The following is an 18,318-nucleotide window of genomic DNA, read 5'->3' on the forward strand; positions in this document are numbered from 1 at the left end:
GCAGAACAAAGGTACTTAACTCACTTTGAACAGGAAACATAGATGGACAGGAGCGTGCACAGGAGGAAGCCGTTGAAAACGATGCAACAAGGAACAAGGGGAAATGCAGACAATAAATTCAGAGGGATAATGAGGGAAGTGGAAACAGCTAGGCAGGAACAACACACAAAGCAAAACTAAACACAATGCACACAGAACAGGGGACTAAGAAAATAAAACAGGAAGAGAGAAAACAGAGGTAAACAGAAACACAGACACGACACAACACGGGGAGTAAAACTAAATGCAGAACACACGAGACAAAGGACAACGACACAGGGACAAAACAGACACTGAATAGGGACTCAATACAGATTAACTATTAATAAGAACATGATTCAGAAACTGTAACAAAGAATCAAAACTGCAAGCAAACTTAGAAACACAGACGACAGAACCTCAAAACACAAAACACTATCAATGAAGCAGATGACACACAGCAATTAGTTAAACTGCAGGAGTGTCTTAAAGACTTAAAAACGTGAATGATGTCTAATTTCCTGCTTCTAAATTCAGATAAAACTGAAGTTATTCATTGTGTCTAACCAGAAACTTACTCTGGATTGCATTACTATAACACTGTGATTTTTGACCAGGATATGTCCTTCAATGCACATATTAAACTAATATGTAGGAACGCTTTTTTGCATTTGTGCAATGTTTCTAAAATTAGAAACATCCTTTCTCAGAGTGATGCTGAAAAGCTCATTCATGCATTTATTACTTCTAGGCTGGACTATTGTAATTCATTATTATCAGGCTGTCCTAAAAGCTCCCTGAAAAGCCTTCAGCTGATCCAAAATGCTGCAGCTAGAGTACTGACAGGGACTAGAAAGAGAGAGCAGATTTCTCCCATATTGGCTTCTCTTCATTGGCTCCCTGTTAAATCTAGAATAGAATTTAAAATTCTTCTCCTCACATACAAGGTCTTGAATAATCAGGCACCATCTTATCTCAAAGACCTCATAGTACCATATCACCCCAACAGAGCACTGCTGGCTTACTTGTGGTTGCTAGGATACTTAAGAGTAGAATGGTAATGGGCTAGTTCTTATATAGTACTTTTCTACTCTGTCTGAGCACTGAAAGCACTTATACAACATGTTTTACATTTACCCATTCATACAAGCACTTCCATGAGTAATTAAGCTAAGTGCTTACTGTCACTCATACTCTAACACTTGCATCAGAGAGCAACTTGGGGTTCAGTATCTTGCCCAAGGATACTTTGGCACACAGCCCGGAGCAGCCAGGAATCGAACCACCAACCTTCCAATCAGTAGGTGACCTGTTCCTACCTCTTGAGCTACAGCCACCCCAAGGGAGGCAGAGCCTTCAGCTTTCAGGCCCCTCTTCTGTGGAACCAGCTTCCAGTTTGGATTCAGGAAACAGACACCCTCTCTATTTTTAAGACTAAGTTTAAATAGGCCTAGACTGCTTCATTCACCTCTTTTCACACTGTTTATACACCATTCCACATTTAATCATTAGTTATTATTAATCTCTAGCTCTCTACCACAGTGGGTCTTTTGTCCTGTCTCTTTCCCTAAAACCCCAACCAGTTGTGGCACATGAGTGCCCCTCCCTGAGCCTGGTTCTGCTGGAGGTTTCTTCCTGCTAAAAGGGAGTTTTTCCTTCCCACTGTCACCAAGTGCTGCTCATAGGGGGTCATTCTGACTGTTGGGTTTTCTCTGTAATTACTGTAGGGTCTTAACCTTATGATATAAAGTGCCTTGAGGTGACTGTTTGTTGTGATTTGGTGCTATATAAATAAAACTGAACTGAATTAAATTGAATTAAACAGCTGCATGATAAAAATGTAAATCAACATATTTTTTTTTTAGCTTGCTATGTAAAGCATTACAAAATAATAAAGAAGCTACTTTCAACTATTCCTTCATGACAAGGGGTCACCACAGCAGGTAGTTTCTCATGCTTGATTTAGTAGAGTTTTACACTTCTCCTGATGGGAATTTGTGCCTCCGGCTGGACTCAAACAAGCAATTTTTTGTTTACCAAGCAAATGTGTTAACCACTTCACTAATGAAGTGACAATAGGACGAGAGGCAGGGTACACCTGTACAGGTCGCCAGCCTGTCCTAACACAGAGAGACAGGCAACCATTCATACTCACATTCACACCTATGGGCAATTTAGAGTGACCAGTTAACCTAACCCTGCATGTCTTTGGACTGTGGGACGAGATACTTTTCATGAGTTACAGTAAGGTTACTGTCATATTTTAAACAATATGACAGTTTCACAAAGTAATCAAGCTTTTATGTTTTGTAATCTGATTACACTTGTCCTGATCATGTCACACTGCTGGACAGGCAATAACATACAACACATATTTTCATTGATTTTAATTTTCATTCATCCATATTCTTTCATCTCATTTTAACGTTTTATTGCAATTTTAAATTATCTTTGATTTGTTGACTTTGAAATCTTTTACTTGTTACATACATTATTATTAATAGCAGCATAACTGCTGAAACGAAATAATTTTCCAATCATGAGATAAAAAAGTATATCTCGAACATATTAAGTTATTAAAGTATATTTGCCCAGCACATTTCCTTTCGTAAATGTTTGCACACTAATTGAAATGCGTATATACTATACGTGCGTGTGTAGACCGATATTTTCTGGTATGTAAACATGCTGGAATTAAGGGTGAAATTCAGAAATATTGTGTGTTCAGATATGTGGTACCAAAACAACAGAACGTGGATCTGTCCTTGAAAACGGCGTGACGCCGCGGGCTGTTTGTTTTCTGTTCAACTTTCAAACATTAAAAACAAATAAACAAAAAAAGCGTAAAGCAGCAGGCTGAGCTTACCTTGAGTAATATTCTGAGGGCTCTCAGGATTATACCGAGAAGGTTTGTGCGTCACCGCGATGCAAAGACTCGCTGCTTTTTTCGAAATGTACGAAAACAGGAGAGGAAGCGAAGGAGGCGCTCAGCTGGACTGCATCCAGGGAACAAAGCTCTCTCCCTCGCTCTGATAAACGTCCCCTCAGACACTCGTCTACAAAAACAAAACGAAGAAGAAGAAGAAGTAGTGTCTACACAAGACTTAACTTATCATCAACAGAAAAGGTAGGAATAACATATTTGGTGTTTTTTTTTTTTAAATATCAATATATAACTGGACAGCCGCAAAATATCCTGTTATCGTGAGAATCAGAGGGCCTTGGTGTTCGGCTGTGCATAAAATGTGTTACATATTGTGAATGGTTTAATAGTACAGAAGAAGGTCCCTGGTGCAGTATGGCAGCGCACAGAGCTGTGTTCGAGTCAGAGGCGAGCTTTGGCGGTGCGGTGTGCTCCAATCATTTTGGGCCTAATATGTGCTGTGTGTCTAATCGGAGCGCTGCCTTCATTGCACAATGTAAATGCACCCCGTTTTAACTGTTACCTTCAACTTTACTTCGTTGCATTGTTGTATATGAACACGCTGTGCCATCTGCGGACACCTGTCACATTTGGACTCTCAATAAAAGTGTTTCACATCTGGAACAATGTTTAACACTGAGGCTCACTACAGGAACTGATGACATGGGAAAATCAGCTTTTATCACATCAGAATATGAAGACACTGTATAAAAAGAACAAAGATCTGTTTTGGAAATCTAACAGCTCTTTGGACCAGTGACGGTTTCTTATCCAAACACTGTGTTACAAAACTCTAGTACCATGAAGTGAACTCTGTGAACTGTCAGGACAAATTGGACACCCCTCACACTGGACCAGATTAAAGCATATTGTGTGAATGTCTTTACCTTTCTGCACTCCTTCCTGGATGAAGAAATGTAAAATATAATTCCTCGTCCTGATGTCATCTAAATATTTACTGTTAGCTGACAATGATGAGTACTAGAGGAATTTTAGTGAGCCATGAAGAGACACAAATCCCTTTGGGGTTGCATCAGGAAGGGCAGCTGGTTTAAACAAAAGAGCAATGCCAAATCAAACATGCTGAGCTGCCCCTTGTGAATAATCGAGCAGCCAAAAGTAGCATTCCTTTAGTGAAAGTAACAATAAAACACTGAAAATACCTCACACAAAACTATTATTGACAAATTGTACACAAGTTATCAAAAGTAATTATTCTGCAGAAAAATGTTCAATATCACTTCTGCAGATCTTCAAGGCTGACCCAGTAGCAGCTGGTCCAGCATGCTCATCTTCCATCAGTTGAGCAGCCATTCCCAAAGTCAAGAGTGCTGCAGCCCCCTTAAAAACCAGAAAGTCCCACAGGGCCCCACCCAATCTTAAGTCTTCACTCTAATACAAGACAAAGTAATTATTTCCTTGAAAAAAAAATTATTTTTTTTTTAAATCATAAACAACACTGTTGGCTGTTGGTTATAAACTGCTAATGCTATCCAGTCATATGTAAAGTGCTAAAGCCAATATGTGACCCACTTTCCACTCGGACACAAAATTCAATAAAGAGAAGTAAATTTAGTTCAGAGTAATGAGTAATATCACAAATTAACCACCTCCTGTTACCATTTTTAATTCACTTGTTATATAAATTAATTAATTTAAGGACTAGTTCTTCTATAGCACTTTTCTACTTTGAGCACTCAAAGCACTTTAAGATTGCATTTACCCATTCAAACAAGCACTTCCTTCTACAGCTAAGTGCATACTATCTAACATTCACACACATTCACACTCTGACGGCTGCATCGGAGAGCAACTTGGGGTTCAGTATCTTGCCCAAAGATACTTTGGCACGCAGACTGGAGCAGCCAGGAATTGAACAACCAACCTTCTGATTAGGAGATGACCTGCTCTGCCTCCTGAGTCACAGCCATTCCTATATATATATATATATATATATATATATATATATATATATATATATATATATATATATATATATATATATATATATGTACAGTAAATCCAGTTTTATATGACCTATCTCTGTAAATGTTAAAAATTTGTGTAACCTGTTGATCACAGAAACTAGTATCTTGGACGAGTTTGCATGTTTGAACACATTACATCATCAACTGTATTCTTTTGACAGTTTGTAATAAATGGGCTCAAACATGTAAAAGAAAATGTTTCTTTAAAACTGTCCTCACGCAAATGGAGCAAGACAAGTTTATTTGTATAGCACTATTCAACAGCAAGGCATTTCAGACTTGAAAGGACATTAAAATAAAATGAGCTACATAAAAGCATTTAGACAGAAATTTTAAATAAAATAACTCAACAAAAATAACTTAGAATTTAAAAACTTAAAGTATCATGTTTTCTTTTTCTTTTTGCATTTATTGGCTTGTGGAGGAGTGAAGATAGACAGGACAGTGGGGAGAGAGAGAAGCAGCAAAGGGCTGCGGGTCAGACTCGAACCTGAGCTACTGTGTATATATGTATATACAGCTGTCAAGAAGCCAGTCTTAAGGAGGGGAGACAGGGAGGAAATTTTAATTTTTAATTTTTTGAAATTTTGAAATTTTTGGTTGTCATCGATACATATGGAGGAGGTCAGTGGAGAGGTACAGCAGTGAGTGTCTACTGCCATCTATCAAACACGGTGGAGGCTCTGTTATGGTTTGGGGCTGCATTTAACCTGAGTGAAAACCAGACAATAGACTAATATTGGCATCTCAAGCTTCACAAAATACCTTCCACACTTAATAGATGAACCAGGAGGGTTGGCAGAAAAAAAAAATGCCTGAGGGGATGCCAAGGAGATGGAAAGCAGTGCCACAGCTTCACCACAGAGGGGGACACACCACTCCCTCACCCCTCCCTGGACCGTGCTTCATGTGGGGTGTGAAAAGGTTTCATACAGTGAAGTGGGGCATGACAGAAAAAGTTTGAGAATCACTGCAATATGTGACCATGGATGACGGGGAGTGGGGAGATGCTGTAGAAGAACCGAGGGCAACTATGAATTAGTCATGCTTCTGGAACATACAGAGCAAACTAGGGCATATTCTTGGGTGTCTTTTTCTAAGGTCGGCATCCAGTAGGAGCGTTTTAACAGAGAGATGGTACAGCTTATCCTGGGGTGGTATGCAAACTTGCAGCAAACCTGTGAGTGAACTGAAGAAGCCACAAATGATTGGGGGAACCAGAACCAGGATCTGGCTTAGTTTACTGAACCTACTTTACCAGGTCTTCCACCTCCCAATAAATGCCACCAATAACACAAGTGAGTAACCAAAATGGTTTCTGGCAGGGACTGATTGGATTCAATGAACAACTGCTGAGAACGGGCGTCTGGTTTTTGATTTCTGAACCTGGGTGGCAAGTAATAGTAAAGTTGAAATTACCAGTATACCGGGACCACCTAGCTTGCCTGGAATGTAACCATTTAACATTTTGAAGGTAGGACAGGTTTTTGTGGTCTGCCCAGACCTCAAAAGGCTGTTTGGTGCATCTATTCTTCCAATCCTTATAGGCCACTCAGTTACTGCTTTTACCTTTTCAAGATTGGTCTTCATCTGCCTACTCTCGAAAACGATAGCTCAGGAAGGTGAAAGTTTTTCTATAAAACCAGCCTTAGATACTGATCCAGGTCCTTAGAGAAGATCAGAATATCATCATTGACACAACCACAAAGATATTCAAAAAGTCTCAACACACTGTGCACTTGGGCCTGGAAGACTTTCAGGGCGTTCATTAACCTAAAGGCATGGTCAGATATTTGAAGAGGCCTAGGGAAGTGTTCTCATCCCCCTCCAGGATACAAACAAGATAGTAGGCATTCCTCAGGTCAAGCTCAGTGAACACAGTGGCACCATGCAAGGGTTCATTGGTAGGAGTGTTTAATGTCAGGGGATACTTATTTTTAATTGTAATTTGATCTATAGTCAAAACGTGGTTTCAGTGTCTCATCTTTATTTAAAAAAAAAAAAAAAAAAAAGCAGTTGGAGGATATAACTAAATGATTCCAGCTGTCAGGGAGTCCAGAATATATTTCTCCATGGATTCTTTTTTGGGAGGGGACAGATTATACAACCTACTAGAGGTTTGAGGAGCACCAGGAAGTAGGTCAATGGCACAGTCCTAGGGTCTGTGAAGAAGGAGAGACTTTCCTAAAGGCTCAGGACAAATCATGATATTCCTCCAGAACTAGAGACAGATCAGGTGGTGGAGATTCAACAGTTACAGCGGCAGGACTAGCTGAGGGAATGGCAGATTCTGAACATTTAGAATGACAGCATAGACAATGCTGGGACTTGTAGTTCTTTTCCTTAGCAATTCTTAACCCTATAAAACTAGTTCAAGAAGCTTAGGCTGATCCCTGGAGGCTAGCTCATCTTTGAGACAATCATTCAATGAGTGATAAAAGGTCCCTTTAACAGCTTATCTCCCTATCCTGCCTCAGCTACCAGCACCCAAAACTCAATAGGAAATTTGGCTATTGGACTGTTTCCTTGCTGTACCCCAAACAAATGCCTGGCTGCCTCCTCCTCTCTGAGAGGATGATGAAACACATGCTTGAAATCAATAAAGCCTCCATAAGAAGTTGTCTCAGTGGGATTAGCCATTAAATAAGATTTTTACCATTGGACAGCTTTCCCTGTTAACAACGCAATGAATCGGAAATCTTAGTGTAGTTATTAGGGAATGCTCAGAGGGTATGATTAAACAAGTTACATTGTAACAGTAAACTCCCACAGTGATCCAACTCACCACCAAAGTAATCAGCAGTCAGAGGGTCACATACAGGTGGCGGTGTAGAGGCAGAGGTGGCAGCCTGAGATTGAGCAGAAGATTCAGTAGTGGGAGGTTCAGGCAACTTTGAATCACATTATGCATTTGACTATTCTTTGATGTGTTGCTTGCAATTGCACAGTTAGAGAAGAGAGAATCTGCTCATGCTGACCTAGAACAAAGCCTTGCCAGGACTAAGCTGCATGAATGGTAGCTGAGTCTGAAGAGGCAAAATCATTTTTAAGTAAAGGTAGGACAAGTGTAGGAATAATGTCTGGAATTTGGGACCTAAGTCTACCTGCAAAAACACAACTGGAGGCATTGTGGGAGAGGAGATGCAGAATTAGCTGAGGCTATGGTAAGTATTCCAGATGTGGATTCAGAGGTAAGTGGCTGGCGGTGTGCACTGAACGCCTTGAAAGAACAGACTCAGAGACAGAGAACAAGAACACAAATCCCCAAGCTTCCCCAGACCACTAGACCATGTTCTAATAATCTGAGACATCGGATTTCAGATTTTCACGAGCTTCATGATCATCAAAAAATTTTTTTAAAAGACTAGAAATTTGCACTTTGCCTGTAATGAATTACATCCTTGAATTAAACTGCATAAAAATGAACTTATTCACATTATTCTAATTTTTTGACATCCAATTGTATAAAGGCAAAGTTGTAAGCCCCAGTGATGGCTCAGTGGAACACTTTATTCTGACATTTAAGAAGCAACATAAACTACTAAAAGTCTGTAAATGTGCTACAGGAAAGTTCTACAGCACCCCATATGTACAACATACAACTGTGTAGAACATGTGTGTTTTGATATGTAAGCTGAGTGCACTGAATAGTGAGCTTCACTCTTCCCTGCAGGTGATGGCCGTGTCAGTCTCCAGGGATCTGTCAGTACAGGTGCTGGAAGACCTGAATGTTGTCAAGCTGACTGACATACAGCAGGTACTGCGGGCTGCCATCCAGAAAGGAGAGCCTAAATGTCTGGGGGTGAGTGTGTGTGTGTGTGTGTGTGTGTTTTACTCTCCTCTTCTCCCCATGCATTTATATCCTACTGTGACATATAATTAACTTGTCCTCTCTCTCTCTCTCTCTCTCTCATAGTGTATTTTGTCCTTGACTCTCTGTGTAATCCTTTTTTCTCATTCCCCCCATCTTGGCAGATGGGAGGTTTATTCCTGTTAAAATGGAGTTCTCCCTTTCCACCTTTTGCTCACAGGGGTTTCTCTCTTGATGCAACTAACTTTGTTATTGTGGTATATATATGAAATTAAATTGAAGCACCATCGCCATGTTTCACTGACCAGAAAAGGTTCTGATTTTGGAATGCAGCGTTCTCTTTCATCAAAACAGAAAGCTTTTTATCCAAGCTCAGAATTGTGTTTAAGTCAGCACAAACACTGAGCATAGGGGCACGGCTGTACAGAGCTGCTGAGCAAGTCTGTGCAAGTGTATATAGAGATAAAAAGTGTAAAATTAAAAGCAAGGCATCCACAATGCAGCACCACAAAAGATATTTTCCCACTTCTCTCTGCTGTGTTGTGTCAGAAAGCTGGTTAACAGTAATCGTGTGTGTGTGTGTGTGTGTGTGTGTGTGTGTGTGTGTGTGTGTGTGTGTGTGTGTGTGTGTGTGTGTGTGTGTGTGTGTGTGTATGCGTCCCAGGTTAGTCAGGTGATGCTAGGATTGCTGGGGATGTCCTACTCCATTCCTCTGCACTGCATCGAGTTCACTGAGGTGGTTGCCCTGGGAGTTCCTTGGTGGAGCGGCCTAATGGTGAGCCTGTGTGTGTGTGTGTGTGTGTGTGTGTGTGTGTGTGTGTGTGTGTGTGTGTGTGTGTGTGTGTGTGTGTGTGTGTGTGTGTGTGTGTGTGTGTGTGTGTAATAGAAGTATATTAATAAATGTGTCTTCCTGCTTGTAGTTCATCACAGCAGGAGCAGTTGCTATCTTCTTGGACAAACACTGCACCATGAAGATTGTAAGTCTCTTCTAAAACTTACGGAAACTTTATTTTTTCAGCTAACTTGAAAACAACTGAACAACAACTCAGGATCACCATTTAGAAAAAGCACAAGGAATGCAAAAAAAAAAAAATCACAAACACAAAATGCCACAAATGCTCACATTAATACAACTTTTGTGCCGTGCTTGTTTAGAAAGTGAAATTTGTTTTGTCAGCTGCAGGTGTGTCTCATGGTGAGCATGGCGTCTGTTGTGCTGTCAGTGGTGGCTGTGATCATCTACTCTGTGGACATGGACAGGAATCCCGAGGAGCCCTGCCTCCAAACAAGCCATGACATCTGTGGAGACAAGCACTATGCCTCGGTGGGTATCTGCTTCGTGTTATGTAACCCGGGCATCTTTTTGTACCTGTTTTGCTGTTTTCTGTCTCTCTGGAGTCGCCCTCTCTTTCTTTGTACCTAGTTTTCTACTGCGCTATATCTCAGCTGTCATAGGTCGAAAGGCAAGACACAACCATTCAGTCCACATTCACATTCTCTGTAGTCATTTATTATTATTATTACAGCAGTTTGTCCTGTGCCTCTGTAGTCATTGTTGTTCTTCTTGTAGACATGTCTACATGTAGTTATGTTGTGTATCTTGTTTTTTTGTCCCTGTAGTGATTTTGTTCAAGTATTTGTAGGGTGTTCACCTTACAATATACAGTGATTTACAGTGGGTACAGAAAGAATTCAGACCCCTTTAAATTTTTCACTCTCTTTCATTGCAGTCATTTGCTAAAATCAAAAAAGTTCATTTTATTTCTCATTAATGTTCACTCAGCACCCCATCTTGACAGAAAAAAACCCAGAAATGTAGAAATTTGTGCAAATTTATTAAAAAAGAAAAACTGAAAAATCACGTAGTCATAAGTATTCAGATCCTTTGCTGTGACACTCATATTTAACTCACATGCTGTCCATTTCTTCTGATCCATGCTTGAGATGGTTCTACTCCTTCATTGGAGTCCAGCTGTATTTAATTAAACTGATTGGATTTGATTAGGACCTCACAGCTCACAGTGCATGTCAGAACAAATGAGAATCATGAAGTCGAAGGAACTGCCCAAGGAGCTCAGAGATTGTGGCAAGGCACAGATCTGGCCAAGGTTACAAAAGAATTTCTGCAGCACTCAAGGTTCCTAAGAGTACAGTGGTCTCCATAATCCTTAAATGGAAGAAGTTTGGGACGACCAGAACTCTTCCTAGACTTGGCCGTCCAGCCAAACTGAGCAATCATGGCAGAAGAGCCTTGGTGAGAGAGGTAAAGAAGAACCCAAAGATCCCTGTGGCTGAGCTCCAGAGATGCAGTAGGGAGATGGGAGAAAGTTCCACAAAGTCAACTATCACTGCAGGCCTCCACCAGTCGGGGCTTTATGGCAGAGTGGCCCGATGGAAGCCTCTCCTCAGTGCAAGACATATGAAAGCCCGCATAGTTTGCCAAAAAACACATGAAGGACTCTCAGACTATGAGAAATAAGATTCTCTGGTCTGATGAGACGAAGATTGAACTTTTTGGCGTTAATTCTAAACGGTATGTGTGGAGAACACCAGGCACTGCTCATCACCTGCCCAATACAATCCCAACAGTGAAACATGGTGGTGGCAGCATCATGCTATGGGGGTGTTTTTCAGCTGCAGGGACAGGATGACTGGTTGCAATTGAAGGAAAGATGAATGCGGCCAAGTACAGAGATATCCTGGAAGAAAACCTCGTCCAGAGGGCTCAGGACCTCAGACTGGGCCGAAGGTTCACCTTCCAACAAGACAATGACCCTGAGCACACAGCTACAATAACAAAGGAGTGGCTTCAGAACAACTCTGTGACCATTCTTGACTGGCCCAACCAGAGCCCTGACCAAAACCCAACTGAGCATCTCTGGAGAGACCTGAAAATGGTGGAATCGAACTTAGAACTTCTGGATGTTATTCCAGCTGTGAGGCAGCAGTGCTAACCACCACGCCACCGTGCTGCCCTACTTCCAGTTCATTGGATAATTATTTATTACAGGGGAGTAGGGGGTGTAAATTTGATTGCTTGTGGGAAAAAGTTGTTGGCTTGATCTGAATTTCTTCCAAGAGGGAAGAATAAGTGATGTCCAGGGTGGGTGTGCTGTTTTATAATACCACCGGCTTTATTTTGGAGTCAGCCAGTTTGAATATCACTGAGGGGATGTAATGTCATGTGGGTCCTTTCTGTTCTCTCCTGCTGTTAACAGTGCTGTCTGTATCAACAGATGCTGGTTAATGGAGTGACATAGCTTCTTCATGGCTAGCCTAGCATTAGGTTGTGGTGGGACATGTGGACTGTTCTAATGACCGATGTAAACTCTCTGGGCAATTAGAAAGGTCTGTTTTGTAACATCAGGTACTCGATATCTGAGAAGCAGCAAGTGTGATGTTTCTACACCATCTATTGTGTATTTAAATACAAAGCCCCCCCCCCTCTAGACTTAGAGGATTGAGTAGCCCTATCTGCTCTGAAGATGCCGTGGCCTGCTAACATGATAGTAGCACCTGATGGGTTTTTTAATGATCCTCCCAGGTTTCTGTTATGATTATGGCACAGTAATTCAAACTGTGTGAAGTAATCCACAGTCGTGGAGCTTCCAGTTTGTTGTTAAGCAATCAAGTGAGAAAGAGACTTGGGATTGAAAGTTTATGAAGGGCTTACTTTGCAGTCCCATCTCTGACCCTTCTTCTGCCTTCTGTGCCATCTCAGCAAGGGGATAAAGTTTTAGCTGTCCAAAGCACAGTGATTATCTACAGCCATTACCAGATCAGCTCTATATTGCACATTTGCAGCCACTAATGCACATACAAGAATACTCAGAAAAAGCACCAAAACAACACAAACATTACCAAAACATAAAGATTCAGGAGACATACACCTTCTCTATTTTTAAGATTAGGCTTAAAACTTTCCTTTATGATCCACCTTATAGTTAGGGCTGGATCAGGTGACCCTGAACCAGCCCTTAGTTATGCTGCTATAGGCCTAGGCTGCTGCCCCTCCCTGATCCTGGTTCTGCTGGAGGTTTCTTCCTGCTAAAAGGGAGTTTTTCCTTCCCACTGTTGCCAAGTGCTGCTCATAGGGGGTCATTTTGACTGTTGGGTTTTCTCTGTAATAATTGTAGGGTCTTTACCCACAATATAAAGCATTTTTGAGGCGTCTGTTTGTAGTGATTTGGTGCTATACACAGTACCAGTCAAAAGTTTGGAAATTAATAAAATTGAAATTGTTACGGTAACTGTGATTCTAAATTGTCAGTAGGAGTAAATGCATGTAGATAAAGTGCTGTATGACTGTGTGTGAAAAGGTAAATGTGGTGTGTGGTGTACAGAGCTTTGAGTGGTCAGTAAGAGCAAAAAAAAAAATGCTGTGTAAATGTCAGCCCATTTCGCAATGTAGTAAAGTCTAACTCTAGTGCCTCAAAGGTGCACATTCATTTTCAGTGGCCCTGCAGTCTATCTGAAACAACAAATTAAGGAAAAAAAACACAAAAAAAAATAATCTTAAAGTATGTCAAAGTATGTCAGCAATAGCAACAGCAATTAGCAATAAACGATAAATCATAAATGGACTGGTACTTGTGTTTCTACTCAAGTTGAGCACTCAAACCACTTTTTACCATAAATACAATATATTCTTCAAGAAATTATATTGGAGTTATTATGAAATTATATTGGAGTTATTATTGTTAAAAGAGAGTTTTCTGACTGTGTGGAGCAGCAGTCAGACCTGTGTCCAGCTGGACTGAGGTCAGTTGGCCAGTCTCCAGCATTCCAGTGTTTGACCCTGAAATCTCCCTGGTTAATGCGTCACTATCACTGACTGCCCCACTTTGCTCCATTGTAGCACTGTGAGCCTTCACCCAAACACTCCCAAAGCTCAGGCTTAAAGTTACAGAGTTGTTTTTAAGAGGAAAACTGCTGTTTTTTTAACCAATATTTTCCTGCAATAATGAGAACGTGGATGTAGATATTTTTACAAGTTTATTAAAAGTAAAACTGAAATCTCTAATTTGCTAAATTATTCAGTGTAGAGGCCATCGATTCAGTGCAGTTGGAGCTAACACTCCTAGTTTTAAGCATTTGATCTGATTTCTCTTGTATGATACTATGATGTGTACAATACTCCAGTGAATGAAGCATGAGTGAGCACATCTGTGAATAATGTGTGAGTGCTTGGGCCACTCAAGAAAAGACTGAAACGTTCCCTGAAGCCACTAGGGGGAGCTGTTCAACAGACACAGTGAAATTAGTTCTTTTTTAATCAGAGAATCTTTTTTCCTTATTTATGTCAGGATGTTTCAAATTACTTGGCATCTTTAATTAAACACCAAAACTTAAACAGGCCATTTTCGGTTTTTTCCATCTGTGACTGTGTTAGTGAGACCACAGGCTTCCTGACATGTCCTGGCCAAGGCTCTGTTTACCATGTTAATGAGTTTGCCTGGAAGGTCATCTCTATGGAGAGTTGTACTGGATGCTAAAACATCTTTGTAGGCAATGAGAATGCTGATAAGTAATACTGAGTAATGGTGATCTTTGGGCCTTCAGGCAGCACTGCATTAAAAACAGATTCAGTTCTGTGCTGAACATATTGCATGGGCTCAGAAAGACTGCTGAAAACAACTGGCAGTGAACACTGTTCATCTCTGCACCCACAAATTGCCTTGCATTGTGTATTCAGCAGCACCTAGTAAGAAGATTCATATGATTGGGATTAATCCGGGTTATGATCTGGGGTGGCTGTACCTCTGGAGCTACAGGAGTTCACCTACTAATTGGAAGGTTGGTGGTTCGATCCCTGGCTGCATGCCAAAGTATCCTTGGGCAAGATACTAAACCCCAAGTTGCTTTCTGATGCAACTGTTAGAGTATGAATTTGTGTGAATGAGGCGTGTTGTATAGCACATTTGAGTGCTCAAAGTAGAGAAGAAAGTGCTATCTAAGCCAGTGCATTTACCAGTTAATCAGCGACCTCTGATTCATGATTCAGTAGGAAGATTTGACCCATTAATCCAGGTCATTCAGGAACCAGCACTACAATAGAACACCTCTGTTTAGGCTGCACATCTGTGAAGCACCCATTAATTCTGAGACATAAATACAGGTTTAGGAGTCACATGTACGGCCATCTGTTTTTTCAGGGATGGTGTTGCTTATTCACCAGACTGTATTCTGAACATGTCTCTGCAGTGAAAGAACACTAAACTGGCCTGTTTGGAGCTCAAGCACTGAAAACATTTGGATAATAATACTGAAACAAAAACTATGAGAAGGAAGATTTTAGTAAAAAGAATTTCCCAGTTGCAACACTTGCCTTAGCACATTTTTCAATTAAATATAGGTTTTAAATTAGATTTAAAATATTGCATTGATCCATCTATTTACTTAATTGTTTGTCCGGGTTATGGTCATTGTGTTCCATCTCAGTTGTTATTATTTACCTTTTATGCAGTGAACAACTCCCTATGGCAATGGGGTGGTACAATAACTACTGTGTTATATGTATCTTGTAATACAAACATTAATGTGATAAATGTCTGTCCTTTACGTTTTACAACAGAGGCTGAGCAGAGGAGTGAAGTCAACTCTCCTTCTCTTCACTCTGGCCCAGGCAGTCATCGCTGCCATTCTCTCTTTCCTTCTCTTCAGGCAGAGACGGAGCTTTGTGCCATACACCGTAAGTATCTAACTCTTTTTAATTTTTCATATACTCAAAGGGCATCTAGATCAAATCTACAACACTAGCAGTTACAATGCCCATGCTGACTGTGCTGTAGGACAAACATCGGCCTGTTAGAACTCTGTAGGCTCATCAGTCAGAGGTTCTCCTGACTTGGTGTCTTGCTACATTTGTATTTTTCTAGAATTTTTCCTTTCAGTGCATGTAGTTAGAATAAAAACTGGTATAATTGTGGTCAGAGGTGAAACCCTTATTACTCTCACTCAGATTTCAGATGTCTTGTCTGTGCTGTTTTAATAAGCAGAGGGGTCATTTCCTTGTTTACTGCTTTTTCCATGATATTGGGTGGCTGTAGCTCAGTAGGTAGAGCAGGTCACCTACTGATTGGAAGGTCAGTGGTTCAATTCCTGGCTACTGCAGGCTGCGTGCCAATGTATCCTTGGGCAAGATACTTAACCCCAAGTTGCTCTCCGACCGTTCCGTCGGAGTATGAATGTGAGTGAATGTTAGACGATTAAAGCACTTAGCTTAATTAATTAATCATGGAAGTGCTTGTGTGAATGCGTGTGCATGGGGTAAATGTGAACGTGTTGTATAAGCGCTTTGAGTGCTCATATCTGAGTAGAAAAGCGCTATATAAGAACTAGTCCATTTACCATTTATTCCATGCAGTATTTCTCTGCTGCTATTTTAGCTACTCAGAGTAATCTCACAGACTCCGTCATGTTCATTGTGTCCTCATTTAGCAGCATTATTATTGTGCCAGTGTTAAAGCTTATTACTCTTATAACAGCTGCCTAAACACAGCTAAGTTTAGGATTCTGGTTACTTTGTGATACAGAAAGATGTCCAAAACACTGACTGTCTTTCTGTCTTTTCCAGTCTCTCACTCATCCTGTGCCACCCAGTCCAACAGTGCTTATAACCCCTGACCTGAACTGATCAGTCATCCAAGGGACAGATCACTTCTCATTAAGATTGATCAGCTGTGCCCTGATGATTGAAAGTCTTGAATTTGTCCATCCACTTCTGCGACACATTTACTCATCTATGACTCATTTACTCTGCTCCCTGAAATACCAACACTAGCTTTTTCTTTTTTTCTTTTCCAAAGTGTGTCAGTTATGTCTTCAGCCAAACATTCAAACACAGTGACTCTTAAACACTGGATTAATGGTTCCTGGATGGTGACATTACAGTCTAAGTGCAGCAGGCATTTGTATCCAAGTTACAGATGAAGGGCAGCTAAAGACTCATCGCTCTGGTATCCTCCTCTAAGACACAACCCACACCACATCAGCCTTACTTTTATATATGGGATTTTCCATATGCATGTATTTGGAGTGTTCAACACTGTCCACTGCATACACGGAATGTGTGGAAATGCACTGCATTCAAAGGAAACAATGGAGGCCCTGTTTTGTAATTATGATTTTTGTATCTCACAGATTTCACAGTTGAAAGAACCTGATTTTGTAATGAAGACAAAAGGTTCAGCAGTTTATCCAAATTATATAAGAAGCCTCACATGTTGTATAAATCAGCTTCATGCTTTTGCTGCAGAAACAGAAACAGACCTGATAACTTCTTTCTTTTTTCACAGTCCAGTTAAAGGTTTCCTCTCAACTTTGGAACATACGTCTGTGTGTAACACAAAGTATGCAGTGTTGCTTGCAGTGTTTATATTTCTCTCAGATTATATTACATTTTAAAAATATATATATAATTTTATAAAAATATATGTTCATCCATGTACTGTCTCTGACATTTTTTATAAAAAATAAAATCCTAAATGAATAAAACACAAATTTCAGTGGAATACGTTTGATCAAGTGTGTGACTGCCAAAAAAGTATATGAGTGCTTTAGATGAACTGAAGCACATAATCAACATTTGAGCAGTAAAGAAGTTCAACTACTGTGCTGCTGATTGTCTTACACAGCTGTTTCAGAGTACTATGCAACAAATATAAGCAACTGTATCGTCATCAGATGTTAGCAATATCACTTGTGGCTAATTTTATGGATTGGACATAGCACTACAAATTCGACAATCCCAAATCCAATGTGGCTTATAGTAGAGAGTGCTCCGAGTGGTCAAAAAGACCAGGAAAGTGCTGGTAAAATGCCAGTTCATTTTTAGCCCAGGGTTGATTGGTGGGGGAATCCTAAATTCCAGTGTAGCACTTCAGCACAGGGAAATAAGTCACCAATGAGTTTAGTTATGTGTGTTCTACAATATATAAGAGAATGTTGTAGTGATCATCATCCACCCCAAATCAGTATAAAGCCAATAATCTGTAAACATGGAATCTGGGAGGTGTTACTAAAGAACATTATCAGCTTCTTTGAGAAGCAGTCCTGTTACTCAGCAGCCACGTCTGGTCACTTATTCTGAAGCTTTATATAAATTAACTTTAACTTCAATGGTCAATCGGACATAATGGGACACTCCTGTATACTATAACATGAAAATATTATCATTTGATTTGTTGTTGACATTTCTCAACAGGAAATAATCAGATAACTTCAGCAGCATGTCTGCAGATCCATCCATCCATCCATTTTCTTCCGCTTATCCGGGGCCGGGTCGCGGGGGCAGAAGCCTAAGCAGAGAAGCCCAGGCTTCCCTCTCCCCAGCCACCTCCTCCAGCTCATCCGGAGGGACCCCAAGGCGTTCCCAGGCCAGCCGAGATACATAATCTCTCCAGCGTGTCCTGGGTCTACCACGGGGCCTCTTCCCGGTGGGACATGCCCGGAACACCTCACCCAGGAGGCGGCCAGGAGGCATCCTAATCAGATGCCCGAGCCACCTCAACTGGCTCCTTTCGATGTGGAGGAGCAGCGGCTCTACTCTGAGCCCCTCCCGGATGGCCGCACTCCTC

General features: G+C 40.8%; 1 protein-coding gene across 2 annotated transcripts; it reads left to right on the forward strand.

Moving 5' to 3' along the window:
• Positions 1-2,993: 2,993 nt before the first annotated feature.
• On the forward strand, positions 2,994-17,185 carry tmem176 (transmembrane protein 176). 2 transcript variants are annotated; one of them, XM_030724566.1, is made up of 7 exons: positions 2,994-3,145; positions 8,603-8,731; positions 9,405-9,515; positions 9,661-9,717; positions 9,924-10,064; positions 15,315-15,431; positions 16,317-17,185. In XM_030724566.1, exons 2-7 carry the CDS (start codon positions 8,606-8,608, stop codon positions 16,374-16,376), a joined length of 612 nt encoding a protein of 203 aa, XP_030580426.1. In that variant the 5' UTR covers positions 2,994-3,145; positions 8,603-8,605; the 3' UTR covers positions 16,377-17,185. The 2 variants fall into 2 exon arrangements, with proteins under 2 accessions (XP_030580426.1, XP_030580425.1); XM_030724565.1 differs by having other exon boundaries at positions 2,995-3,145; positions 9,918-10,064.
• The last annotated feature ends 1,133 nt before the right edge of the window (positions 17,186-18,318 follow it).

This window comes from Archocentrus centrarchus, unplaced genomic scaffold (assembly GCF_007364275.1).
Source record: "Archocentrus centrarchus isolate MPI-CPG fArcCen1 unplaced genomic scaffold, fArcCen1 scaffold_37_ctg1, whole genome shotgun sequence".
Lineage (NCBI taxonomy): Eukaryota > Metazoa > Chordata > Actinopteri > Cichliformes > Cichlidae > Archocentrus > Archocentrus centrarchus.

What these genes read in the sequence shown, in the direction of transcription:
- tmem176 (XM_030724565.1), top strand. Translation starts at nt 8,606, where the DNA reads ATGGCCGTGTCAGTCTCCAGGGATCTGTCAGTACAGGTGCTGGAAGAC. An exon ending in CTTGGTGGAGCGGCCTAATG is followed by an intron (nt 9,516 to 9,660) that starts GTGAGCCTGTGT and finishes TCCTGCTTGTAG; the next exon opens with TTCATCACAGCAGGAGCAGT. An exon ending in AACACTGCACCATGAAGATT is followed by an intron (nt 9,718 to 9,917) that starts GTAAGTCTCTTC and finishes TTGTTTTGTCAG; the next exon opens with CTGCAGGTGTGTCTCATGGT.